Source organism: Pelodiscus sinensis, chromosome 7, assembly GCF_052426305.1.
Source record: "Pelodiscus sinensis isolate ZL-2025 chromosome 7, ASM5242630v1, whole genome shotgun sequence".
Classification (NCBI taxonomy): Eukaryota; Metazoa; Chordata; order Testudines; family Trionychidae; genus Pelodiscus; species Pelodiscus sinensis.
In genome coordinates, this window is record NC_143058.1 from 5,183,844 (window position 1) to 5,205,517 (window position 21,674).

The 21,674-nt window shown below is 55.3% G+C and overlaps 1 protein-coding gene across 20 annotated transcripts in view; it reads left to right on the plus strand.

Moving 5' to 3' along the window:
- The window catches only part of BIN1 (bridging integrator 1), a 151,227-nt gene that overhangs the window by 102,754 nt on the left and 26,799 nt on the right, over positions 1-21,674 (plus strand). For 5 of the 20 annotated variants that reach the window (XM_075933058.2, XM_075933044.2, XM_075933047.2 and 2 more), the window contains exons 7-12: positions 144-236; positions 6,952-7,037; positions 9,701-9,776; positions 10,108-10,190; positions 12,306-12,356; positions 17,649-17,799. In XM_075933058.2, coding sequence (XP_075789173.1) covers positions 144-236; positions 6,952-7,037; positions 9,701-9,776; positions 10,108-10,190; positions 12,306-12,356; positions 17,649-17,799 — 540 coding nt within the window. The remainder of the gene's footprint in view (positions 1-143; positions 237-6,951; positions 7,038-9,700; positions 9,777-10,107; positions 10,191-12,305; positions 12,357-17,648; positions 17,800-21,674) is intronic. The other 15 variants (XM_075933046.2, XM_075933049.2, XM_075933054.2 and 12 more) reach the window with 5 other exon arrangements.

Genomic DNA, 21,674 nt, shown 5'->3' on the forward strand with positions numbered 1-21,674 from the left:
TGGGTGCGGTTTCTCTTGCCTTGGTGGTGTGGGGTTGGCTCGGCCTGTACTGCTCCGGCACTCGTGATTTGGTTTTTCTTAACAGATGTCTGTCTCTCTCCTGTGTTTTGTTTTCTCTTTCCTTTGAAAACGCTCCCCCGCAGCCTGTCTCGCTGCTCGAGAAAGCTGCGCCTCAGTGGTGCCAAGGAAAACTACAAGCTCATCTCGTTGCTCAAACTAATCTGCTCCGAAATCAGGTGACTGCTTCCCAACTTGGCTCTAACCCCTGCATGTTCTAGTCTGGGCTCTAGTTCAGTACTGTGCCGGTATTCTCCAGGCTGTGTTCACTCTAGGCCCCGCTAAAGCGCATCCGATTATTCAGGGCTCAGATTTCTTCCTGGTCTAACACCAGCGGCCTTAAGTGAAGTTACATCTGGGGTGAGTTTGATCAATTGATTTCCCCCCCCCCCAGTGTTTACTTTGCCCTATAAAATGAACTCTGGGGGGTGGATTTGGGGGGGGGGGCGGGAGAAGACCTCATGCAGTTCTCCTAGCATTTTTCCCCCAAAACGAGAAGCAGATTTGATGGTTTAAAAATAGAAACCTGGAAGCTGCCTCATGAATTTCTGCCATTCAGTAAAGCTGGATGCGAAATACCGCAGCAAAAACCAGAAGTGGTTTATACATTTGTGCAGATTGGTTGCTAAACGTTCGCGGAGTGAGATCCAAAAACCCAAATTTGAATTGATTCTTGGCTGGAGTAAACGCTGGGAGAATCTCTGATGGTCTCCGAGGTTCAGTCTGCTTTGGATTAGAAGTGGACCCAAGCCGTGCCTTAGCACTAGACTTTGAACCCTGGCCAGGTGTGGGCTCCTGGGCTGCCTGGGTAGAACAGAAAGCAGGAATCCTCCAGGTCTTGTTTAGATCGGAGGGGAGGAGCTTGGTAAGCAAGATCAGGGCAGCTGTAGTTCTGGACATTGGAGTCTTTGTTCATCTCCTCGCTTGGGGAGTGGGAAGGAGAAATTTGCCTTCACGGTAGAATCTCCCGTGGTGTCATGGGACTCCTCCGATCCAGATCTTCAGAGGTCTGTAGGCACCGAACTTCCATTTAAAACATTTCCTAAGCCCCTTTTGAGCACTCGAGGCCTTGTCTACGCTGAAACGTTTCCATGGGTTTACCCTGAAAGCGTGGCCCCAGCAGGAATGCTAGGCGAGAGCTCTCCATTGGAAACCACCTCCACAAGGCGAGTTGCTCACCGCGCTGGCAGCCCGTTTACACTGGCATTTTACGCCGGCGGTAACTTTCTGGCTCCGGAGTGTGGGGAAAAACCCCTCCTGTCCCTGAGCCATCAAGTGTCGGCGTGAACCAGGCTACAGCGCCGTCAGCTCCTCCCTTCATGGAGGTGGTTTACAAAGAGCGCTGGGCAGGAGCAGTGGGTGCAGGTAAGACCTGGGGGAAGCAAGCACCTAGCCACGCCCCTTCTGCCCAGGCCCCGCCCCCCCTTGGGAGTCAGAGCACCAAGAGGAGGGCAGGCACTCGGGGGCAGCAACACTCTTCCCCCTAGTACACCTACAGCAGGCAGGCTGGTAGAAAGTGCTGCCCTGGCTGTTCTGTAAACTTTTCAGTGTCAACCAAGTATTATCCTGAGCCTCGGGCACCTACAGTCGGAGCAGCCAGGAGGACTGTGCCAGGAAGGAAAACGAATCCTCTGAGTGGGGGGAGGAGAGTAAGTCATTGTCCTGACTCAGAGAAACCCAGCTATCGACTCATGCCTGCCTACCTGGTGATCTCATGTGCTCTCATTCCAGCGCTCGTCAGATTCCCGGGGAGTGAATGAATCACTGTTTACCAAGGGCAGGTCACCATTTAAAATACCTGGAAGCATCACAGACAGTTTCTGACTGTACCGATAGGATAGCGGCCAATAAAAGGCTGGCTGCCACGTAAACTGAGCATTGGCTAATGGGGGAGATGGCTGATTGCAGTTCCCCTAAAAAGGGAACCTGCAAAGGAGGCAAAAAACTGTATTTCGGTTTTGTTCGCGGTGAGGTCTGAAGAAGGCCTGAAAGGTTTCTTTCGGCTTGTTTTTCAGCTCAGAACTATCAGGGCAAAGAGACAATTTGCTGGAAGGTTCTTTGGAGGACTGCGGAACTAGGGAGGGAAATTTCTGAGCTCCTAATCAAAGAAATCCTCATTAAGCTAACAAACCCCAACTCCCTTCCCCTGCTAATTGCTCATCGTCCAGTCTCTTGTGATAATCTCCCTCTGTTTTTTGCGGGGAGTCTCCAGGCCTGGAAGACTGGGCACCCTTTGAGTTCTAATATTTAAAGACCAGTTGAAAATTAACCTTTCAAATAACTTACCTGCCAGGCCTTTAAGAGATGGAAATCAGCCGGAGTTTCTTGTGGAGCTCTGGAGTTTCCTCTCGGGGGGTGTTAGCAAGCGATGTTGTTGTATTCTGGTGGGTGTGCCACTTAGCACTAAGGAGAAACCGCTTAGAGTAGCAAATTCCTGCCGTTCCTTAGCTCCCTGGAAATGCTAACCTCTGTCTAGGCAGCAGTGTCTTCTGGGATTCAGAGCGCCAGTGTTTCTGGGTGTCCGTGCCAGCTACCAGCTAGCTGAGCAGGGCATCCCTCTGCTTCCCCAGAGAGAGGGTGGCTTATGGGTTAGGATCTAATGTGGGACTTAGGAGACCTGGGTTTAGTTCCCTGCTCTGACACTGCTTCCTGTGTTGCCTTGGGCAAGTCACTTAGGCTCTACATCAGTATGGGAGTTCAATGGAAGTGAAGTGGCTAAATACCTTTGAACATCGGCCCTTGGACTTGCTACCCTTGCACCTTTTACCCTTGGATCCAGGCCTATGCAGCTGATGACTCCCTGTTGTGTTCACTCCCTCGGGGGCACCTGGCGCTGGCCACTGTCAGAAGACAGGATGCTGGGCGAGATGGACCTTTGGTCTGACCCGGCCATATGTCACAATGCAGCCCGTCTGCCTCCACACTGAGCTGCCTCCATGCTGCCGAAAGACAGGGGTGGGACCGCTTGGTCTCACCCCTAGCGGGGTCCTCGGAGCCAGGTTACTGACCCGAGTCAGACTGAGCTGGGTGTGGACAGAAGCTGGATTTGGGCTCAAACCTGGCCCATTGTGTGCAGTGTAGACTTCCCCTCCCTTCCCCACCCATATTGTGGGGATCACGGCTCGGCCCGCCTCCCATAAACGCCCACCGAAGGTCAGCTGCTCCACTGCTGCAGTGACAGGCTGCTGACGCCCTCCTTCTCCTGCTGGCCTCCCCGATCCCTGCCCTGGATTTAGGCACTGGAGGATCTGGGTTTCCCTCCTGTTGGGAGTGTGGAATAAACGGACGGCTGCAGGAGCTGAGGACAGCTGGGCAGGACGTGCTGAGAATCAGGCGGCTGCGGTGCACGGCTTAAACACATCCCAGGCAGCGCTGGATTTGTGCTGTTGGCTCGGCCAGAGCATGAGAGAAATGAATGGAGCTCCATCGCGGGGCACACCAAGGGGATTTTAAACCCTGAGCAATAGCTGGGCTGGGTGGATTCCTCTTCCCTGTCTAGAGTGAACACCGCCTGTGCGCTTGTAGTGGCTGGGCTTTGGGCTGTCCCAGTCCTCACAGCTCCGCACAGAGTTGCTGTCTGGGGTCTTCGGCCTCAGGCCGGCGGTTTTCAAACGACGGGTCGTGACCCAGGACGGGGGGGTGGGATGTCGGGCGCTGGGTCTCGTGGCTGCAGGGGGATCAGGTGAGCAGTGGGGGGCTAAGGCAGCTCCCTGCCTGGCCTGGCACCCCAGACTGCGCTGCGCCCCAGAAGCGGCCGGCAACAAGCCCGGCTCCTAGATGTGTGTGGGGGGGGGGAGCGCACAGGGCTCCATGCACAGCCCCTACCCAGAGCTTTAGCTCCCCACTCCCATTGGCTGGGAACCTTCTGCGGCTGCTTCTGGGGTGCAGCCTAGTCTGCAGGGCCAGGAGAGGCAGGAAGCTGCCTACCTCCCCCCCCCCCCCCACACACACTGCTGACCAGGAGCCGCTCCAGGTAAGCCCCTTCTGCCCCCAAAGCTGGAACCCTTCCTACACCCCAAATCTCTCATCCTCAGCCCCACCCCGGAGCCCACACTCAGGTCACATGATGTTGGGTTGCGGCATCAACAATTTTCTTCAGCTGGGTCATGATAACAGAAGTTTGAAAACCGCTGGACTAGTGAATGATACGCGGGAGGGAAGGGCCGTGGGGTTCCCTTCACTGGGCCGCGGGCCTGCTGAAAACCAAACGGCAGCGAATGGGCTCTTCTGCTCTTTAACACCAGATGTGGGAATGAAACAGGGGGACGTGTCAAAGTTGGCTTCACTTCTGGTCCTTTTTGAAGTGAGGAGATTGGAACATTCATGCCCTGATAGAAAAGGGCCTGGGGAGGACAGCGGATGAGAAGCTGCGTATGAGTCAACAGGGCATCCTTGTAGCCAAGAAGGCGAATGGCATATTAGGGAGCATTAGGAGGAGCATGGCCAGCAGATCCAGAGAAGTGATTATTCCCCTTTATTTGGCTCTGGGGAGGCCACATCTGGAGTATTGTGTCCAGTTCTGGGCCCCCACTTACAGAAAGGATGTGGATGCATTGGAGAGGGTCCAGCGGAGGGCAACCAAAACGATGAGGAGGCTGGAGCACGTGACCTATGAGGAGAGGCTACAGGATTTGGGCTTATTTAGTCTGCAGAAGAGAAGAGTGAGGGGGGATTCGATAGCAGCCGTCAACGACCTGAAGGGGGTTCCAAAGAGGATGGAGAGAGGCTGTTCTCAGTAGTGACGGATGCAGAACGAGGAGCAATGGGCTCAAGTTGCAGTGGGGGAGGTCTAGGTTGGATATTAGGAAAAACTAGTTCCCTGGGCAGGTGGGAAGCACTGGGCTGGGTTCTCTAGGGAGGGGGTGGAATCTCCATCCCTAGAGGTGTTTAAGTCTCGGCTTGACAAAGCCCTGGCTGGGATGATTGAGTTGGGCTTGGTCCTGCTTTGGGCAGGGGGCTCGATTCGATGACTCCAGAGGTCTCCGTCAGCCCTAGGATTCTATATTAGATGTTAAGGCCAGAAGAGGCCGTCATGATCCCATGACCCCTGCAGATCATCAAGTGGCGTATTTTTGGGGGTGTCCAGATGTGCAAACCCGCAGTAAATGGGGAGCGTGTCTGTGTCATGCACGCGGTGGAACTGCGGGATGCTAGCGCACAAGGAGGCCGTCTTGGGGCAGTGACGGGTGTGACTCCTGTTTCCCTGCACTTTGCTTTTGGAGACCCATCCACCATTTCACAGAAAGGCCGAGACAGAAATTCCTTCCCGCACCTCTGTGTCTCCTCTGCAAGGAGCCCGGCCCTTGTCCTCTGACCTTGAGCACAGAGAATGTCCCTCTGGGCTTCTGCTGGGGGCTGGTGACTTCTGAAAGTGTAGAGGGGCGGGGGCTAGCCCGATACACCCCGAGCCACCTTCTTTGCTAGTTCCTACTGGCCGGGGGAGCAGGAGCCCAGAAGTGGGACCTGGGTCTGCCTATGCTGAAGCCTGCAAGGCCATGGATGGCTGGAGCCTTGTATGTCCCTCCCGTTGGCTTGTTGGTGAGCATATGTAATCCATGCCGGGGCTGGGTGCGGTTCTCTGTCCCTTGGAGGGGCACTGAGACCACTGACAGAGAGAGGATGAGTTTGCTTTCCAGCCTGAGCTCAGAACCAGCTGGCTTCTAGCTTCAGTGGCAGAGGCTCATGTCCTGAGGTCGCAGGTTTGGTTCCTCCTGTCGGCATTACACATGCCCATCAGGAGATGGAGCCCAGTGCAGCCTGACGCTAGGATCCCCATGCAGGTCTCGTTCTCCAGGTGACGTCTGCCCCCTTGTCTCTCAGGAGTGGCAGGAAGTGGCCTCTGGTTTACAGCTTCTTGTGGCAACGGGCAGGCTATGAGGGGGGCCCTGGGTTTGCCGGCTGGCCGTAGAGCCTTGTGACATTCCTGCTATTGTTTCCAATATAAACAGCAGTTTGTGCCGGCCTTCCTGTGAGGCTGAGCCTCAGGGTGGTTACTTCAGGGACTTGCTGTTCTCTTCCCCCCTCCTGGGGCTGGGGCCAGGCAACTGGAACCTTAGAGCCTTGAAGGGAGGAAGAGAGAGGTGGTGAATGGGCTTGGGGGTGAGTCGAGCTGTGGATGTGCCCGCTGCGTGCTCCGGGTGTGTGGGTGGTGGACCTGCCCCATGCTGTTTCAGCAGGAACCGTGAGCCTCCTCTGTCTCTGGCTGAGGCCCGAATTCTTGCCTGGCTCCGTGTTTCTAGCCTTGGGGAGATGGGAGGACAGCGGCCGGGGCAGATGCTGGCAGACAAACCATGAGCCCACCCCCATGTGGAAAGAGCTCTCCAGCCACCAGATGGCTCGTTTCCCTGGGCTGGGGGGTGGCCGCTGGCTCGTCAGCGCTGTCTCTGGCCTGCGGCCGAACCGAGGCCACATTCCTGGGTTGGGGGAGCCTGTCCTTGCTGCTCCAAGCCCTGCAGAGCCCGATCCAGCCTTGCCTCTGTGCCAGCCGCTTCCCAGCCGTGCTGCAGGGGCACGACAGCTCTGCCAGGCAGCGACCTCCCCTACCCCTGTGCTTGGCACCTGCTGAGCCCCGTGTCTTCTCTTCGGCCTGTGCAGGGGGTTCACAGCTGGGGCGGGGCGTCCAGCCGTGCAAGGAGCCAGGCTGAGGTACCCCGCTCAGCAGGCAAGTGGGAGAGGCCCCACCAGGAAAGGGGGAAGCCAGAGCGAATATCAGCCCTTGTCCTATGCAGAGAATTAACCCAGAGAATTAACCCCGGTGGCCACACGTGCGGGTCGGGGGGGGGGGGGGGGCTGGACTCGGGTGCTCCGGAACCGGCCTGGCCTCTCCAGCTGGCCGGGGGTCTCGTGCTGCGAGGCGCTGGGCTGGCGCTGACGTGTCCCCTCTCTGTGGCAAAGGCGGAGGAAGAGCTGGTGAAAGCCCAGAAGGTGTTCGAGGAGATGAACCTGGATCTGCAGGAGGAGCTGCCCTCGCTATGGAATAGGTGAGCGCCCCACGGCAGCCGCTGGAGGGAGGGGAGTTGATTACTGTGGTGGGTGCGAAGATGGCTCTCAGCCCTAGATTTTGGGTAGTCCCAGCTCTTGGGGACTCTCCGGGTATGTCTACACTACCACCCTAGTTCGAACTCGGGTGGTAATGTAGGCAACCGGAGTTGCAAATGAAGCCTGGGATTTGAATTTCCCGGGCTTCATTTGCATAAAGCCGGGCGCCACCATTTTTAAATGTCCGCTAGTGCGGACTCCGTGCCGCGCGGCTACACGTGGCACGGACTAGGTAGTTCGAACTAGGGTGGTAGTGTAGACATACCCTCCTTGTGTTTCCAATCCAGCCCCCTGTCCTGTTTCTAAGACCTGCCATCCTTGGATCTCCCGGTGTGTGTTGCTTTTAGGGGTTCCCCATAAAATACATAGCACATTAGAGACTGGGTGCTTTTTTGTGTGTGTGTGTGTGTGTGGGGGTAAATTGTGCGAGTGTGTGTGTGTGTGGGGAGAGGTTAAATTGTGCGAGTGTGTGTGTGTGGGGGAGGGGTTAAATTGTGCGAGTGTGTGTGTGTGTGGGGAGGGGTTAAATTGAGCGAGTGTGTGTGTGGGGGGGAGGGGTTAAATTGTGCGTGTGTGGGGGGGTAAATTGTGCGAGTGTGTGTGTGGGGGGAGGGGTTAAATTGTGCGAGTGTGTGTGTGGGGGGGGAGGGGTTAAATTGTGCGTGTGTGTGGGGGGTAAATTGGGCGAGTGTGTGTGTGGGGGTGGAGGGGTTAAATTGGGCGAGTGTGTGTGTGGGGGTGGAGGGGTTAAATTGGGCGAGTGTGTGTGTGGGGGTGGAGGGGTTAAATTGGGCGAGTGTGTGTGTGGGGGTGGAGGGGTTAAATTGGGCGAGTGTGTGTGTGGGGGAGTGGAGGGGTTAAATTGGGCGAGTGTGTGTGTGTGGGGGAGGGGTTAAATTGGGCGAGTGTGTGTGTGGGGGAGTGGAGGGGTTAAATTGGGCGAGTGTGTGTGTGTGTAAATTGTGCGAGTGTGTGTGTGTGTGTGTATGTGTGTAAATTGTGCAAGTGTGTGTGTGTGTGTGTGTAAATTGTGCAAGTGTGTGTGTGTGTGTGTGTGTGTGTGTGTGTGTGTGTAGAGGGGGGTTAAATTGTGCAAGTTTGTTTCAGTGGTACAAAGCGGGAAGGCAAGCTGTAAGGGCCTTGAGAACCTGCCTAGGGAGAGCTGCCGTGCGCTGGCGGCGGGGCGGGATGGGAGCCGGGAAGGAGCTGTGGGGCGCGTTGACACTGCAAAGAAAACCCGGTGGCAGCGAGCCCAGGTGAAGTGAGCCTGTGGGGTTGGGGCTACAGGGTAAAAAGAGCCGTGGAGACGTTCCCGCTGGAGCGTGGGCAGTGAGACCGTCCCGCTTGGCCGAGCTTCCCAGCCTGGGCTGCAGTCCAGTCAGAAACGTCGATGCTGTTCTTTTTAATCCCACAGCCCCAGCTCCGAGGCTCCGCCCGGCCGGGTTTTCTTTGCTGGGTCCCCCTAAGCACTGAGCTCTCCGGCCTGGCGGGCAAGTCCTTTGCCGGGAGAGGGGGTCCCGGACCTCCAGCCTGGCTGCACACTGGGACCCAGCAGGCCGCCTCGGCGTGCTCGGTTCCGGCGGGCAGGCTGGGCACGGGAAAGGAGGCAGGCGGCGACGGGAGACCAGCAGGCTTGTCGTGGGAACGCAGGGGAGCTAGGAGCAGTCCCGGTGGGGTTGGAGGATGAACGAGGAAGGGGTGTAAAGGTGGCGTGCTGGCAAAACCCACTCAGCGGTGTCCCGGTGCAACATGCCGTCCCTGGGGCTGGCTAGGCGGATGGGGGTAGAGGGAGGACAGGAGGAGGAGGTGGGGAGAGCCAGCATCAGTGGGACGAAAGCAAAAGGCGTATGAGCCACGGGGCCTCCTGGAGGTCCTGACTCCCAGCTAAGTAGGCGCCCCGGCAGGCCTGCCTTCTCCCTTTCTCATAGACTCATAGACTTTAAGGTCAGAAGGGACCATTCTGATCATCTAGTCTGACCCCCTGCACAGTGCAGGCTACAGAATCTCACCCACCCCTCTTAGAATAATCCTCTCACCTGTATCTCAGATATTGAAGCCTTCAAATACTTTGAAGGCCCCAAGATGCAGAGAATCCTCCAGCTGTGATCTGTGCCCCATGCTACAGAGGAAGGCGAAAAACCTCCAGGGCCTCTGCCAATCTACCCTGGAGGAAAATTCCTTCCTGACCCCAAATATGGCGATCAGCTAAACCCTGAGCATGTGGGCAAGACTCACCAGCCAGACACCCAGAAATTCTCTATAGTAACTCCTATCATCCCTCCATTGACCTATTTCCCACTGAAAATGAATGGTCAATTAGTTACAACCAACTTTCTGCTACAACCAACCGTCCCCTGTAGTCCCCCAGGGCCTGGTTCATTCCTTAACTACTGTCTCCCACCTGGCAGCAAAGCAAGAGAGTCCTTGCAACTCACAGGGGTGTGTGGGGCCTTTCTGACAGCCCCCGCGCATTCCCTACCTGCTGTTGTGGCAGAGAGAGAGCACGGCTTAAATATGAAGTGTGCGTGGGGGGGTATTAGCAGAAGAAACTGGGTCAACAGATCTCGGCTGAGCCGCTAACTTCTGCTCTGCGTTCGTTCGGCAGCCGTGTTGGTTTCTATGTCAACACGTTCCAGAGCATCGCGGGCCTAGAGGAGAACTTCCACAAAGAAATGAGCAAGGTAAGGGACAGAGCGGCGGCCGAGGCTTCAGCTGCGTTCAGGCAGGGGTCCCCGGTGTTACTGGGCGGGGGAGAGAAAGGCAGGACATTGAAAAGGCCGGAGCACGGTTGTCCGTCAGCCTAACACACAGGCTCCCTGTGCGGCGTGGGTGGCGCTTCCTGGGTGGAAGTTTAACGACTGTACGGCTGGCGTTAGCGCGTCCCATTATGTTCCCGTCCCAAGGGGAGCCGCCGGGGAAGAGCTGGAGCGAGAGGGGGGACCCAGGTTTACCACAGTCCTGGCGCAGGGCCCTCTCCCTCCCCCGCTGCTCAGGGGTCTCTTCTTGTTACAGCTGAACCAAACCCTCAACGATGTCCTGGCGAACCTGGAGAAGCAGCATTCAAGCAACGCCTTCCCCATCAAAGCGCAGCCGAGGTGAGTCGCCGCAGCCGCGCCGTGCACCCCCTGCCGCGCCTGGAGGGGCGGCTACGAGGCCGCCGTGGTGCGCGGGAATGCCTCTTACCAGGGAGAGGGAAATGGTTTTATTTGCCGCCTCTTGGTTTCAGTTCTTCTTCACCCTCCGTGGCTGGCCCCTCTCAAATAGATCATGCAAAACTGACCTGCCCCGGGCATCTCGTTTTGGGCTCCCACTGGGACACTCCCAGATTTAGGGTGTCATCTGCTCCGGCCCAAATTCCTCGGTGTTGCAGAGACAGGAGCGTCTTGTCCCGTTCCTCCTCCCTCCTCCCCATCTCTTCCCGTCACCAAGCCTGAATCTCCAGTGGGCAAACTTGTGTGCACAATTACCCATTTTGTGCATGCAAAGGGTGGCTTTGCCCAGGCAAATCTTGTAGGCAAGTGAGGATTTTGGCCTTTCCCCTGAGAGCACATCAGACCCCTCCTATACCCAGGCATCTCTGCAAAGGGCTAGCGTCCACAGGATCCTTTTTCTTTAATTGTTTTTTTTTCTCCTCAACGGCATCGGATCTTCCTTGATTCACTGCAGATCTTGAGCCTTCCAGTTTAGGGAGCGGGAGGGTTCAGACTTTGGCTGAGGCTGGCTCCCCTCCAGATGCACGAGCGATGAAGCAATGCGGGCCTCTGGCTTCCAGCTGCTGCTTGTCACGTGCCGGGAGAGCAGCAATACAGCCTAACTGCCAAATCAGCATCTTGCTGGAACCCAGGTGGGGCGTTGGCAGGATGCCAGTGATGGCTTCAGCCTTTGTGCATTGCTTCAGGACAGCGGTGGAAAGGATCGAGGAGCTGGGGGTGGGACTCTATGGATTCTTCTTCCTTCCCTTCCCATTTAACCCTTGGTTGCAAACACAGACCCCTTTATGGAGGATGATGACTGGGTAGCTGCAAAGGTGAGAGTGTTCTCCTAAGGCAGGGGCCCTGTTTTGTCCGGGTCGACACACACATCCATGAAACCTACGGCTCCCGGCAGCTGCGGTGAGTTCGGGAGCCACAGGGCGTTCACCGCAGGGGCCAGGAGCCACTGCTCCCAATATTCATGATTTTCACCCTGCCTGGCGCAGGTTTCCCGTAGAGCCATTCCAGACAGATACCCAGGCAGGGGGGTAGATTTTTGCACATGGCAGGAAGCGCAGTCGGGCATTTCCACCTCTCCAGGTGACTCCTCTGCTCTTGGTGGTGGATCTTGTCCACTGGGACTCGGGAAAGGCCCCTTCCCTGTCTCATTGCAGAGCCTGGTGGTCCCCCTGGCTTGTGTACGCGGGAGAAGGAGCTAGGGATGGGGCCAGGGAAATGGATCGAGATGGGGGGAGAAATAGGCCGGCTCCCCTGTTAGGTTAGCGGGCTATCTTCACGAGGAACCCTGCTGCGCGGAGCAAACGCCGATGTGCTTTGAGAGTGTAAATCAGTATTTCTTAAACTGTGTTCCGCCACGAGACAGTCAGAGGTGTGCCACGGAGAACAGAATTCAAAATGGCCACTCTTAAAGGGGCAGGCGACCTTTTTTTTTCCTCAATAACTTTCCCTTGACCCTTTTTCCCCCTGACCTTCCCCCCCCCCTCAAAAAAAAATCCTTGGTGTTCCTCATTTTAAAAAAAAATTGTTTGGTGTTCCTCGGTCTTAAAAAGTTTAAGAAACACTGGTATAAATAGAGGGGAGCCTCTATGCTGGTTTCAGTACCAGTCGGGGAGAAGGAGGAGCTGAGAGTCGGGGTTCCTGGCTTCTTGCTGGCTCACTGTGGGACTGGAATGTCTCAGCCCCCGTTTGCCCACTTGAGAGAGGAGACTATTTACAGATCCCCCGCCTGCCCGGCTTTCAGCACATCTGCCTCTCTTGGGCTATACAGAGCTTTCCCTGAGGAAACGCGCATCTCTTAGCCCTGCTGTGCTCATGCAAGTCCCTGCCTCACCCAGCGAGCCCCGTTCTTTGTTCTCTCTCCTTGTACGGACCCCAAACCCGGAAGGAAGGGCTTGAATTCAGTAGCCATCTGGCACCAGGTTTGCTGCTCCGTGGCAGCTTACCGGTCGCTCCCCCGTGGCTGTGCTGGAAATCATTGTGTGCTGTCCTCCCCCCCAGAAAGAAAACTAAACTGTTCTCCCGGCTGCGGAAAAAGATGAGCAGGTACCGGTATGCAGAGCATCCCTCTGAGACGAGCCTGAGTGGAATATAAGTCCGTGTGCTAACAGCCTGGGGTGTGTTAACGCGAGGCCTGGAGTTGCGTGCATGACTCTCTGTGTTTCAGGTCCCGTGGGATTCGTGGAGAGCGACGCATGTCTGACTAACTCTAACTATTTTCGAGTCCTGGTGTGAATCCCGGCTCCCTTTCTGGTGCTTGGGCGGAGTTTGGCACTGAGGGGTGGTGTGGGTGGCCCGGGATGTGCAGGAGGTCGGATCAGATGCCCTCGAGGTCCCGTCTGGCTTTAAATTCGGACTCCAGGGCTATTCGCGCCCCCAGGCTTTGCCTGGGCTCCGTGCGGCTCTGCTTTCACTTCCTGTGTGATTTGGACGGAAGCTGATTGGAAACGGGGGCAGCTTTGTCCGTTAAAAAGGCTTCATTTGCCCAAGATGGACCCTTTCCTTCCAACTGTGTTAGGCATTACTGCCTGGGTAAGAGGAAATAAGGTGCCATCGCTGTCTTACTGGCAGGACCTAGGTTCCCCCTGCTTTGCCTCTTGCGACATCGATTACAGTTTGCAGGAACCCAGTGCAACGTGGCTGGAAAAGGCTGCCCGGGGTGCAGGTGTGAGTCGCAGCACAAAGACACAGCAGCGGGGGGGAGGTAACCCTGTTTCCTTTTAAAAAGCACCTGGTTGTAACTTCTGTTTCAAGATACAGAGCAGCGTGACACCCCTTCCCCTCCCCCCGTGGTTGTAGCTGTTGGCTCCATGCATGTTGTAACTAAGATGGAAACATGGTGATGGTTGTTATCAGACAGGCCGACAGATTTGCCAGACCCACTCTGCACTTCTGAAAGGGGCGGGGCCTCAGGTGAAAGGGGCGGGGCCTCGGGTGAAGGGGGCGGGGCCTAAGGCGAAAGGGGTGGGGCTGGGGACTAGCCGCCTCCTGCCAGCCGCAGCTCTGGCGGTGATTTAAAGGGCTCAGGGCTCCAGCGGCCACCGTTGCCACGGTAGCTGAGAGCCCCAGGCCCTCAATCCTGGCAGTCCTGTTGCCGGGCCTGGTGGTTGTTGGGTGCGTGCACAAAGGAAGACTTGAGAGAGACTGAATGAGGGAAAATGGGACACCAAGTGGGGCTAGTCCGAGCCCGCCTCCCTCCTCCCACCCACGCCAGGCCGGCCCGAATGGCTCATCCGGACCCCCTCCCCAAAATTGCCTGAGCCACCCCCCAAATTCCCTGTGTGGAGCTGGCAACGGTGGAGCCCTGTGCCCCCCACATGACGCTGTTGTTGCTGCTCACTGAGCCCTGCACTCCCCTTCACAGGGCGGGCACTGCCACTTGCCCCCAGGCACGTCTCTGTGCCCCGGACCTTTCTGACAAACTCCCCCTTTGGCCAAAAGAGTTGGGCTGGCCGGGCCAAGGCTTCAAAAGGGACCTTCCCAGGCAAAACGGGCCGTGCGGTCACCGTGGACCGAACGCACAAGAAAGGGTGGCGCCGAGTGGGGGATCGTTGTGTAATCGTGCGGAGGCCTTTCCTAGCGTGAGTTTCCTCCCTCCCTCTGCATAGACCGAGGCTGTTCAGAAAGTCATCGTTCTGAGCCCCGCCGGCCCAAAGGATTGGGAGCCAGGGCTTCTGGGATTTTTACCCTTCTGTAAAATGGAGCTAATCGTACCTCTCACAGGGAAGCTGAGGGAACGAATGGCTTTTTAGACGGTGCTTTTGAGACCCTCGGATAAAAGAGGGTGAGTAAGTGACAACAGCTTTTGTTCTGTTAAGTCTTGTGCTGGGCAACTGAAGAGTTAGGATTCGGGCAAGATGCGTCTGTTCTTACTGCTGTCCGGTAACGCTAGGGCACCAGTGACAGGAACCCTCAAGAGCTGTACCCCCGTGTTACCCCTGCTATGGCTGTCTGCGCCAATCGGGCATCTCCGCAGAGTGCCCTTCGTTGCCCTAACACGGCAACCGCGTGAGCTCAGAGCAGGTCCAGATGGCCCTGGGTTACTATGCCAGGGCTTCATGGGGTGGAGCTGGCGCCGGTGTAATGCTGGGACGTTGGCAAGCACCGGAGCACATGTTGGGACCTGACTGCTTTCCGTCTCTGATCTTGTGTCCTGGTACATGTGGGCATGGTAGCGCTGGCCTTGATTCCCCCGCGCTCATCACGCTTTGGTGCGAACGAATGATGGTCCCATCTTAGCTCCTCTTCCCACGTGGGAGTTTGCAGAGGAGCGACAGGGCTGGGAATAAATAGCAGAACAACGGGCATCTCCTCCTTTCTAACAAAATTGCTGCAGCCTGTGGAAGTCCTTTCTGCAAATGTTGGCATTTGCTGTTTCAAACCAGACAAGGCAGGGAGGGTGGAGGGCTAGCAGCCTTGAGTCTCAGCACCAGGGCCGTCCTTATGCCTATGCAGCTGCATTGGGCACCTGAAAATTTGGGGCACTGTTGGGTCTTCATGTCCACCCTCCTAGAGGATCTAGTGAACTTAAAAGTGACAAAGCCTGCCCGAGCCGTTAGCACAACACAGCGCTTGTGAAAGAGCTGTTCAAACGGCAGTGAAGCCGTTCAACGGGCATTTGCCAACTCCAAGTCCTAGATGGCCAGTTTTGGAGTTTACTGTGTAAGTCAACACAGCAGGATGCGAAGCCGGGGCGGGGGAAGCAAGGCGCTAAGGAGGGCGGTGAAGGCATAAAATGTGCTTTCAAATATTTCATTAGTGTGTTGCTGAAGATTATAAAATCACAGCTCTAAACAAATTTGCCATCCCTCCCTCCTCCCCTGGCTGTCTTTGGGCTCAGGGGTACCAGTTTAATAGTACGGCATAGGGCTACCTATATTCGAAGGACAGCCCTGCTCAGCCGCACAGTAAGGGTGTGTTTGCTTTGCGTGAATTTGCTTTCCTTGATAGCGTGCCGTCAGTTGTTTGGCTCTGTCTAAAACAGAGCTTTGGTTCTGTCTAAAATATATTCAAACGGCCAATGTCAGTCAAGTTCATTGCTGTACCAAGTCATTCAGGCCATGGTACAAGAGACGAGCTCCGTGCGGTACCAGTCTGCGGGAAGCTGTCTCGTGCCGTGTGGCATGCACTTGACGGAGCAGCCGTGCTCTCAAAGTGACACGTTTCCGCTGACTTGGGTTCTGTGGGGAATCGACGTGTCACCCAGCGCGAAAATCCAACCTGGCAGTTTGTCCCAGTTCTGATCTGGCGGGTTTGTTCCTTCCTGACCTCTGTGGAGCATTTCAGAGCCTGCTGTGGGAAGGTCCTTCCCAGGCCATAGACCAAAAGTCGCTTGATATCAACACGTTTCCTACCTGCGTATGCCAGATACGTCTTTTGGCAAACGCAAGGTATTGTGGGACGCCTAGTGCAAGTGGGCGGGGTTATGTAAAAAGCATAGTTAATGGTGCCTCCAACAGTGCCCCCTGCTGGTGATTTCAGGATGTAGCATCGATGGGAAGAAGGAAGGAATGGAATGGGATTTGCCTGGCGCCAGGGATTATCTTTTAATCCCCCTTCTGTCCCGCCCCACAATACCTGCTGCCCCCTATCAGTGCATTGTTTCTTGCATTTTTATCCTCCTCCCACCCACAATAATACTAGATTCCTCAAATCCTGCAAGAGAGACAAATTCCCCAACACTAGTAAAAAAACGAACCCACAGTGTTGGTTAACACATTGTATTTGTAAATGTAATTCAGGCACAATTTTTACCACTAAAATCTTGCTTAGACTATTTAGTGATTTAATATCTTCCTGCAGATTGCCTTGGTGTGGCTGCTTTTTTTTTTTTTTTTTTTAAACCCAGCCTATCCCACCCACCACCAAGTACATTTTACCCACTTCTGCTATTAAGGTAGTAGGTCCTGTGGGACCGGTGGGATCCCAGTCCCTCTGCAGGGCCTTGCCTGGGACAGACGATGCCAGAAATGTGGTAGTGACAGGACAGTGTTCCAAGAGATGCTGCGGGAGAAGTTGGGGAGCGATTGGACACCCCTATTCTCACAGGGCGAGAGCCATTAGCACAGAAAGCTGCTGTTTGGGTTTTTTTTATCTTGTTTTGCTGGGGGTGTGAATGTCATTAGATACTTCCCACCCCCAGAAGAGCATGGAGTGACTGCTTCTTGGGGGGTTTCTCTGCAGTTGGGGAATGAGGTGGGGTCGGGAGCTCAAAGTCTGGTGCTTGCTTTGAACTAGGGGTCAACAAATGAAATTAATAGGTAGTAGGCTTAAAACAAAAGGAAGTATTTCTTCACACATTGCACAGTCAACCTGTGGAACTCCTCGCCAGAGGATGTTGTGAAGACCAGGACTTTAACAGGGTTCATAAAAGAACTAGATAAGTTCATGGAGGTTAGGTCCATCAATGGCTATTTGCCAGGATGGGTAGGAGTGGTATCCCTAGCCTCTGTTTGTCAGAGGCTAGGGATATAGGTGACGAGTGGAATTGCTTTATGATTTCCTGTTCTGCTCACTTCCTCTGGGGCACCTGGCACTGGCCACTGTCAGCAGATAGGATACTGGGCCAGATGGACTTTCGGTTTGACCCAGTCAGGCTGTTTCTGTGAGTCTTTAAATGCCTCTTCTTGGGTCTTTTTCCACCCTGTCCTAAAATTGAGTGTTTCAGCATGAGACTGAAGTGCATCCTCTGTTGGCATGAGTCTCGAAATGCCACGGTTGGCCTATAATGACGAGACCATGAGAAATCACAGGGCAGAAGGGGTCAAGGTTGGGGAAAGCGGGCAGCCTAGTCGTTGGGATGGGACCTGAGATTCCTTTCTTCTGCTGCCTGAGCCTTCGGGCAAAGGGTCTCGCCCCTCTCCCCCTTGTGCTGCACCCTAGAGGATGACAACCTACTACTGCTGCCAGCTACTTTGTTTGCGCACATGGTGGAGGTCCGTGGGTGCAGCCGCTGTCAACATACCACCCAAGGCTGGAATTTCTGGGGTTGAACTTTGAAGTGTGGTATTCTTGGTTTTTTAAAGCTAGGGCGCGATGCACCCAAACCCCGTGAAAGGGGTGTGATTGAGGTTGCAAAGTCAAAAGTTGGGTAACGCCAGAATTCAGATTTCCCATATTCTAGCCGAAACCGTGTCTGCCCTAGGTGCATCCGTATGCATGCCAGGCCGGGGCGTAGGTGAGTGATCGCGGTTTGCATGAGGTCCTGCTGCAAAAAGACAATGAGGGAGGCTGAGCAAGGAGCCGCTTGGATGTGGGGAGACAGCTAAGTCCATGGATCAGGCTGACGGATCAGAACAATTCGATGCGACCAGTTCTGACTGTCTTTTCCTTTCTCTCCCGCAGCGACAGTACCCCAGCGAAAGCAAACAAAAGCCCCTCGCCTCCTCCCGACGGGTCCCCCATCACCAGCCCCGAGATCAAGACCGTCAACCATGAGCTGGAACCATCCTCTTTGGAAGCACCCGGGGCTGGCATCCCTAAGTCTCCATCTCAGGTAGTATCCTTGAGGAGTTCACCGGGCCTTGGCAATGGAGTCTCTGCTGCCAAAGGCATAGTGGGTTGCACAAGGCCATCTCATAGGTCTTTGGCTGCTGTTTTGTGGCAGGCACTGCCTGTCTGGTATGATTCATTGCTCCCTGTATTGCCAGGAGAATGCTAAACAGGCCCTGAAATGCCTCTTCCCTGAAGTAACATGTTGTTCGTAGGAGACCAAATACTACCCCTCTACTAGGGTGCTCCATTCAGAGGGAGTGAAGGTGAAAGTCAGTTGAGCTATGATGCTTGTTCTCTGTGGCACACGTCATTAACCTGTGGAACTCCTTGCTGCAGGATAGCACTGAAGCCAAAAGCTGAGCAATATCCGAAAATGGATTTGGGTAAGGAGAACATCCACAATTACATAAAACAGGGTGAACAATTGGGGCAATAAATCCTCATGCTTCAAAGAGTAAGGCGACTGCTCACAGATGGAGGCCGGGAAGAGGCTTGGCCCTTATGGGGAAACTAATATTTTCCACTGCAGCATTTGATACTGGTCCTTGTTGGAGACGGTGTGCCGGAGAAGTTCTGCCAGTGACCCATTCTGGCAATGCCTAGCTCTGAAGAGCAGGGCTTCATGTGCACTTTGTGGCACACATTTCATTTAAGCTTTTTTGTTTGTTTGTTCATTCATTGGCCTTTTTCCTCACATGTGAAACGAGAAGTGGTATTTTTACCACCGCTGGCAGTTTCATGGAGAAGATGAGGTCTGTCCGGGCTTCGGTGCAGCCTGGCGCCAAAAGGGCACAAGCTGATGATACACTCATCTTGCCCAGCGCTGGCAGCCTGAGAGATCTGGGGTGCTCTTGGGGATGGGCTAATTTGGGGCCCAGCACCATGGCAGGAGTGTGTTCCTCCAGCCTGACTAAGAGACTGCTCCCATCCCTCCATCCAAAACCTCCCTCCACGCACTCCTCAGCCTTCCGCTCCGACTGAACGCCGGCCGCTCAGACCGACTTGCAGGCTGGGGTCTGACCTTCCGCCTGGCTCTAGTCTCTTGTCGGCTGTTCTCAGCCCTGCCTCGGGCCCCAATGTGGGGGTTGCATGTGAGTTGTGGGGTTGGCCATTGAGCCACGCAATCCGGCCCCCGCCTTTATAAAGTACTTCAGAATAACTCACCTCCGTTCTCCCTGTGGCACCGGCTGCTGCCCGTTCGACTCGGGAGCGTCCCTCCACCCCCGCCATCTTCCTGCGATGACGCCTTGTCTGCCCCCGTCGTCTCTGCTGAGTGGAGAGCCGGTGCGGCCCTCGCGCTCTCAACCCATCCTCCGCCTCGTTCCGCGGAGACAGGCTGTTCCACAGCTTCTCCCTCCCTCCTCTTCCCGTTAGCAGATGTTCTTGCACTTCCGGGGGTGCAGGAGGGCAGATGGGTCGCACTGAAGCAAGCAGATTGGTCCGCTTTTGACAGACCCTCCATTATCTGTATTAACCGAACTCGCAGCTGCCCCACAGCAGACGGCGGGAACCCCGGCCACCCCTGAGCGAGCAGCAGGAGCCCTGTCGCCTGTTCTCTGGCTTGCCCAGATTTTTGGTTATCTGAGCTGGTGTCATCAGGGTTCGACTGTATGTCAGGGGCCTGGCAGTAGCTGCTGCTGGAACAGGCCACCGGGGGGCCTTCATGCTGCCGATGCTGCCATCTGCTGGCAGCTGGTTCTCAATGCATGTGGAGTTCGCCCGGACAACCGGAGGCGTGCAGAAAAGAGCCGTGTGCCTGACCTGCGTTGGCGTGTCAAACAGAAGAGAGGGAGCTGGATCCAGACCCACGGAAGGGGGCTTGCAAGCCACTGAAGGGAGAAATGAGACAGGGCCGGCTTGGATAGGCAAGGTGGCCTCCTCCAAATCCCTGGTTCAGAGCGAGGGGAAAACATTTAGAGTAGGGAGCCCCACCAGTCAGAAAGCACAGAAGCTGCTCCCTCCCTTGTGAACATTTAGAACATAACAGCGGCCACACTGGATCAGACCAACGGTCCATCTAGCCCAGTGTCCTGTCTGCCGACAGTGGCCAGCAACAGATACTCCAGAGGGAGTGAACAGAACCGGGAATCCTCACGTGATCCCTCCCCTGTTACCCATTTCCAGACAAACAAAGGCTAGGGACACCATTCCTACCCATCCTGGCTAATAGCCACTGATGAACCTAACCTCCATGAATCTATCTAGTTCTTTTTTGAACCCTGTTAGTCCTAGCCTTCACCACATCCTCTGGCAAGGAGTTCCACAGGTTGACTGTGCGCTGCGTGAAGAAAAACTTCCTTTGGTTTGTTTTAAACCTGCTGCCTCTTCATTTCATTGGGTGACACCTTGTTCTTCTATTATGGGAACAAGGAAATAACTTTTCTTTGTTCACTTTTTCCACACCAGTCATGATTTTATAGACCTCTATCCTATCCCCCCTTCATCTCGTCTTTTCTAAGCTGAAAAGTCCCCACCTTTTTTTTTTTTTTTTATATGAAGCTTTGTCAGGGGTCCATATGCACGATGGCAACTTACATCATGGGTAAGTGACTGAGTCTAAGGTGACAAGTCTTGCGTGCCAAGCAACAAGGCTCTGAAATACCCTGGCTGTGTCCTCAGCCCAGGGTATATGAACAAAAGCAACAGAGAGGCGTATTGCACAGACGGGAAAGGAGGCAAGAGGAGAGACCACTGCCATTAGGGCCCGCCTGGTGCCTACGTACCGTAGAGGCCCCAGGCCTCACAGCTATTTCCCGCCAACTCTCTTCTGAAAAGCGGCCTGTGTCCAGCTGCCTGAAGCAACCACCAGGCGCTCTCCACGCTCTTGAATGCTTTGGTGGGGGTGATCCTGGACTGTCCCCAGTGGGCCTCGTGAAACCAAATGCCTCCCCGCTATTCTGTGGTCCATCTGCAACGACGTCCCTGAAGTCCGTGCAGCTGCGAGGGACTTGGAGGCTCAGCTGTAGCAGCGGCGTCCAATTTCCTTTCCAGGCAGCGAAGTCCTTCCAGAGGTCTCATCCCTTTTGAAGAAAGGGAGATGGAGGACCGGGTCTGGGCTGGAGCCAGAAAGCTGGCCCAGAAGATGCTGTGTCTCCTTCAGCACATAGCCACCATGGCCAGGGGGTCTTTCTAGCCAGAAGCCAAGCACCTCCAGAGAGCTCAGCGCTGTGTGTTGGGCTACCGATGCTGTGGGAGGGTTAGCCGACATCATGCCCTCGCATCCCAGACAACCACCCTCTGGAGTGATGAGGTGAAGGGGCAAAGCTGAAAAGGTCCGGGTTTGGGTTCTGGATACGCACCCAGAGCCTCTGGCGTCAGCAGCCTTTGGCTTCACTCGGATGAGAACAGTTTTCTCGGGCCTTGTGCATCTGGCTGGCCTCCGGGTGCGGCAGGAGAGGCCGTTCCCATGGCATCTGGGCGCTTCTGCTTCCGCCCAGCTAAGAAAGTGCCACTTTCGTTATCCCTTATACTCCACCCTGCAGCCAGCTGCAGTTGAGACGAGGTGGGTGTGGAGTCTCACAGGCATATTGGCAGCGGACGGATTAGCCCACTAGAAAGCTGGCATTTTCCATGACCAGCCAAAGTATCTGATAGGGCACCCATTTGAGGGCGGGAGAATTCAGTCCAGTGGAGTAACGCCAGGTCTAAGAGCCAGGATCTGCTGTGTTCTAATCTCACCTCTGACACTGATGGGCAGGCTGTCCTTTGTCAAGTCCCATGCTCGCCTCACTGCCTCACTTTCCCCAGTCTGCAAAACGGGGATGATAACAACCTACATTCCTAGGTAGGATGAGAAGATTAATGCTCATAAAACCTTTTGCAAATACAGTGTCGGGTGTGTGTGTGTGTGTGTGTGTGTGTGTGTGTGTGTGTGTG